Source organism: Lolium perenne, chromosome 4 (genome assembly GCF_019359855.2).
Source record: "Lolium perenne isolate Kyuss_39 chromosome 4, Kyuss_2.0, whole genome shotgun sequence".
Classification (NCBI taxonomy): Eukaryota; Viridiplantae; Streptophyta; class Magnoliopsida; order Poales; family Poaceae; genus Lolium; species Lolium perenne.
Window position 1 is genome coordinate 144,254,068 of NC_067247.2, and position 5,861 is coordinate 144,259,928.

The 5,861-nt window shown below is 42.5% G+C and overlaps 1 protein-coding gene across 1 annotated transcript; it reads right to left on the reverse strand.

The window, feature by feature from the left end:
* Nucleotides 1–2,859: 2,859 nt before the first annotated feature.
* On the reverse strand, nt 2,860–5,541 carry LOC127294114 (uncharacterized). Its single transcript, XM_051323866.2, has 2 exons — nt 5,193–5,541; nt 2,860–3,781 (listed from the first exon to the last, which is right to left on the reverse strand). Exons 1-2 carry the CDS (start codon nt 5,362–5,364, stop codon nt 3,117–3,119), a joined length of 837 nt encoding a protein of 278 aa, XP_051179826.1. The 5' UTR covers nt 5,365–5,541; the 3' UTR covers nt 2,860–3,116.
* Nucleotides 5,542–5,861: the final 320 nt, after the last annotated feature.

Genomic DNA, 5,861 nt, shown 5'->3' on the forward strand with positions numbered 1-5,861 from the left:
CCGCCATGGTCGCCTCCGGATTGATGTGTGAGTAGTTCACCCCTGGACTATGGGTCCATAGCAGTAGCTAGATGGTCTTCTTCTCCTAATTGTGCTATCATTGTTAGATCTTGTGAGCTGCCTAACATGATCAAGATCATCTATCTGTAATGCTACATGTGCGTTTGTTGGGATCCGATGAATAATGAATACTATGCTATGTTGATTATCAATCTATCTATGTGTTGTTTATGATCTTGCATGCTCTCCGTTGCTAGTAGAGGCTCTGGCCAAGTCATTGCTTGTAACTCCAAGAGGGAGTACTTATGCTCGATAGTGGGTTCATGCCTCCATTAAATCTGGGGGAGTGACAGCAACCTCTAACATTGTGGATGTGCTGTTACCACTAGGGATAAAACATCAATTCTATATCTAAGGATGTATTTGTTGATTACATTACGCACCATACTTAATGCAAATTGTCTGTTGTTTGCAACTTAATACTGGAGGGGGTTCGGATGATAACCTGAAGGTGGACTTTTTAGTCATAGATGCATGCTGGATAGCGGTCTATGTACTTTGTCGTAATGCCCAATTAAATCTCACACTACTCATCATAACATGTATATGCATTGTTATGCTCTCTTTATTTGTCAATTGCCCAACTGTAATTTGTTTACCCAATATGCTATTTCTTATGGGAGAGACACCTCTAGTGAACTGTGGACCCCGGTCCATTCTTTTACATCGAATACAATCTACTGCAATACTCGTTCTACTGTTTTCTGCAAACATCATCTTCCACACTATACATCTAATCCTTTGTGACAGCAAGCCGGTGAGATTGACAACATCACTGTCACGTTGGGACAAAGTAATTTGGTTGTGTTGTGCAGGTTCCACGTTGGCGCCAGAATCCCTGGTGTTGCGCCGCACTACACTCCGCCGCCATCAACCTTCAACGTGCTTCTTGGCTCCTACTGGTTCGATAAACCTTAGTTTCTTACTGAGGGAAACTTACTGCTGTACGCATCACACCTTCCTCTTGGGGTTCCCAACGGTCGTGTGTTGAACGGAAAGACATACGTCAACTACGTGCAGCAGGCCGGGGGAAGTTTTCCGTTTGCGGTGACTCCGGAAAGGACCCTGTGTAGGCCGTGGGGACCTGGTTGCTTTTTTTTGAGGCATCAACGATCTTACGCAACGCACACAGAGAGAGCCTTCAGTTTTTGAAGGGGTGGGGTGGGTGCTTGAAAGGCCCGTTTTATACTGGTGTGGCTTATCTTTCATAAGAATAACTCCTCAACATAGGTACAAAAAATTTGAATGTTGTGTGGCACTTTAAGTTTCTACATAAATTTCTTACGAAAATGGTGAGTAGCATTAATCATGTCCACTACCATAGATTTGACCTTGAAGATCTCAAAAACGCAGAGCTTCCATCTAAACACATCGAGTTTCTAAGTTAAGTGGCATACATCAATCATTGAACCAAGTGAGCACCTGTCCACTTGTCCCAATGGTTTGTTTGTTGTGACATCTTCTACGAAGACATCCTTGCTCTAAACACTAATGTTATATAGATATAGGTATTTATGAGTAAGCAGGGTCTCTCTAGCCAATTATCTTCCCAAAATATAGTGCATGGCTTAACATTATGGCTAAATGGTTAATTAATCTACCTATATACTTAACACTTTACCTCGAGGCAATATACACACATCCATAAAACATAATTGCTCCATCCACAAATAAGTATACTTTTGGACATGTCTTAAGTTAAGCTTTATTAACATTGATCAACTTCCTAGAAAAAATAGCTGCATTTATGACAGTAAATTAATATTGCTATATTTATCTTGACCTGTCAAAATTTGGTTAAAGTTTAAAATGTTTGCTTCTAGAAAAATATAAGGTACACTTATTCGCGGATGGAGGGAGTATATTGCGTTGACGAAGTTGCTTCTTCAAATTAGTATATAATGGATTTTCTTTAATAAGTTTGGAAGAAAGACACCAAGGATGACTACCTAGACAAGAAAGTAGTAAGCAAGTTGAGCACCAATCCAACAATGTCCCAACAAACTTTCACCAAATATACTATCTTGGGTTATATGCATTCTGTTCAGAGCATATAGAAATTGTAGTATAGTAATATATGATGATCGGTGACCAATGTTTGGACCAAACATCTTTAAACATTCTGTCTAACCTTCCCCCTTTGCTTGCAAAAGCCAAAAACATGCAGATTCTATATTTGTTAAGACTGCAAAATAGCAGGGAGTTGCAACAACCAGCAATAAAAATGCCAAAGAGTTGAAGGCTTCAGATTTGAACTCCCTGCACATCAGCTGGTTACTTGTACCTTCGCTTTAACAGGTAGCTAGAAGCAAACGGAATTAAAGGCGATTACCACATAAGTTGAGCTTGCGGTTGGATGGTTTTTGTTCTTGCAGGTATTTTGTTCGGTTGTTCATGTAGTTCCATCCCGTAACTCTACGCAAGTTTTTTTTTTGCGAGAACCTACCCAGTGTGTATTAGTACCACTGCACTGTAAACTCTTTCATCTTAGACTAGTATTTTTTGGCATTTTTCAAATAAAAGTTACATAATTTTATTTTTTTACTGACTAACTAACTCCTGAGGAAGTGTCTGTCTAAAACATGTTGTACTTTGGAACAAATGTAGTTAGCTAATTCCATTAATTTGTTACTATATGATGCACGATTATTTCTTGCTAACAGGAGGATCTCACAGACTCGACAACGATAAACGATTATTTCTTTTGACGATCTTAACGCCATTTTCTTTTTGTACCGTATTTTCACAGACAGATATAACACAAGCTCTCAGTTGAACGAGAATGTAAGAGACTACCACTCAACAAAACTTCAAATTAACCAGAAGAAACCAACGATGTGCCAGAAACTTTATTTGATGGATCGACACACGATCATCACAGTTCTAATTAACGCCCTCCTTGATCGCTGCCATTAACAATGCATGCATGCATACGCCTATCTAACCAGTTAATTACCAATTAATGACGATGCTATGCTCTAACAACACAGATCGATCAACGGATTGACGGATGCCACAGAGCCCGCTTCCTGCGATCGATCTGTCCAGGCCTCAGTTCAGGAGGACACACCGACGCCGAGGAAGTCGATGAACGGTGGCGCGTCTTTAGTCTTCGCTGTCTTCGGCGTTTCGCCACTGTCAACATTATGGTAGTCCTTCCTCGGGTGATGGTCATGGCCGGCGCCACGGCCATCGAAAGCTAGTGCTTCTCTTGGAGATGGAGAGGAGAAAGCGACGGAGAGCGAAGATGGCGCCGGTTGCTTGCCGCCGTCCATGAAGTAGCTGCTGTACCTGGACAGCAAGCTCTTGCTGCCTGAAGCACCGTAGCCATTGAACAGTACCGGGGTAGAGGAAGGCGCCGCCGGTGAGGTGAAGAAGCCGCCGCTACCAGGCTTGGAGAAGCCGAAGCAAAGAGATCCCGCCGACGCGCCGGCGAAGTCGAGCTGGGCGCCCCCGCCGCCGTAGGAGTAGGCCGGGAAGGTGGATGAGGAGGCCTTAGCGAGGAGCCGGCAGCGCTCGCGGCTGCGCCGAGCCCTGACGACGTGCCAGTGGTTCTTGACGGCGTTGTCGGTGCGGCCGGGGAAGTGGCGGGCGATGAGCGCCCACTTGTTGCCGTGGACGCGGTGCGCCGCCAGCAGACGCTCCTCCTCCTCCTCCGTGAAGGGACGCTTGTTGATCCGCGGGTCAAGCTGGTTGAACCACCGGAGACGGCAGCTCTTGCCTTCTCATCCATGCACATAATTTAATTGCCACAAATTAGTTAACGTGTTAAAAGAAATAAACAGTACTTATCAGACCAGAAATCTTCACCGGTGTAAATTATTAATTAATGAACGAAAAAAAATCCGAATTCAGCTTAGCTCATTAGCGAATGAAGATACTCTTCATAGCTACAAAACGAATGGAAAAAATCATATATAGCTAGCTCAGTGTAATTTTTTTTTTTTGGCATTCTAGGGCAAACTTTGATGGTCAATTGCAAAATATGCACACTCAAGAGAGCATGTACGCATTAGAAGAGGTCAGGGCACACAAAGGTGATTGCGTGCAGATCGATCTAGTTGCATCAACCTGCATGCAAGCTTGAGAGACGATTGAAGAAATTAGCAGTAGGTTTAGCCGTGTAGGTGATCAACTCTTGACACATGCACCCATATATACATGAATGTTTCACATGTACCATATATGTACATAAAACTAACGGTGCTTTTGCCTGGTGGTTAATCAATTAAGGTTGTTTTAGTGTTGTTTTTTAAAGAGAGACTAGGGAGAGCTTCCTACTGCCTTTGTTTTAACAACTAAAAATTGCACAAGATTTTAATTGTGTATTGTTTGCTTCCCTTTTCCTCATATTATGGAACTTAATTTGTTCTGGGGAAAATACTGCTGATTTTATTTGTGTGAAACTAAAAGAGAAACCTTTTCCATCTGAAACAGTTATTTGGGGCTTCTAAAATTTTATGTATCATGCATACAGAGCAATTAATTAATTTCATACCTGATGACCTTTATGTCCATTTAACTAGATTTGTTTTTGCAAACAGGATAATACTAATCTTTCTCAAATGCCAAGAATAAGTAGGAGAACTGTGTATCTTTTCATGAAAGGATAGGAAAATGTTACACTTTCAAGTACCAGGGAACTTACGTGTCCTTGAACAAATTCAACAGATTATTGCGCACACTAGTTAATGAAGAAATTTTATCATGCTAATGTATTTTGTTTTTGTTTCTTGGAATAGCGCGGAAGTAAAACTCAGCAACGAGACAAAATTAACCTTTAATTCTTCTACCCTCGATCTGTTCTCGATAAGCCTTTTATCTCCAAGAGATCCACTAATTATGCAAGAACAAAAGCTACATATTGCAACAAGGTATGCTTTCCATTCCTCTCCACAAGGATTTTCTTTGTAGAAGCATCAATAGAGAACAATACACATAATTATACAGAAATTAATATGGAAACGGGAATCAGGATGTATATAGATCAACCACTAGTTTTGAACACAAATCGCATCAACAAAAGTAGGAATCTCAAAATTGCTGTATGCAACATAATCTCAAAAGAAAAGAAACCCCTTTTTGGAAACAGTCGATCGATGATGAAGGAGAAGACCAGCTAGTTGACCCACCTGATCTGCCCTCGAGCTTCTCGGCTATGGAGTTCCAGTTCTGGGGGCCATACTTCTCCACGAGCTGCCGCAGCTTCTCGTCCTCCCCTGGCCGCCAGTGACCCCTCGGGCACAACGACGGCTTCCCGCTGCCGTCCGAGGTGTTGGTGGTCGATGACGACACCGCCGCCATCAACCGTGGCTGGAGAGAATAGTATGACGATCGAAGACCTGCCTGGCTTGCTAGCGAGAGAACTCCTTATTGCTCCGTTAAGCGAAGACAGGAAACCAATGCGTTCTTGGTCTAGAATGAGTTATTGGCTAAAGTCAGAGGGTGTATATAGAGGTAGAGTGAGAGAGAAGGCTAAGCTGTGGTGTGCTAGCTTTACCCATATTTATACACACGTAATGACACGCATTTTGGCCTAGGGTTTGGATGAGAGGTCCCTTTAGTTTAGTTTTACACGACAAGAGACAGGGCTGCTGTGATGCATGCATGCTTACACCCCCTGTGTAATTATTAATGTGTCTATATTATTTACTCTCTCTCTCTCTCTTTCCCTCTCTCTTCCTTGTAGGATTAGCTACCGCATGTCCATGTCATCTCTATCTCTCACCAACTTGGTTGCCCTGTTTGGCTATTCGCCAGAGACCACTCCTCTCACAACTCCCATCCAACACAAACCTATC

What these genes read in the sequence shown, in the direction of transcription:
- LOC127294114 (XM_051323866.2), bottom strand. Translation starts at nt 5,364, where the DNA reads ATGGCGGCGGTGTCGTCATCGACCACCAACACCTCGGACGGCAGCGGG. An exon ending in GAAGCTCGAGGGCAGATCAG is followed by an intron (nt 3,782 to 5,192) that starts GTGGGTCAACTA and finishes ATGGATGAGAAG; the next exon opens with GCAAGAGCTGCCGTCTCCGG.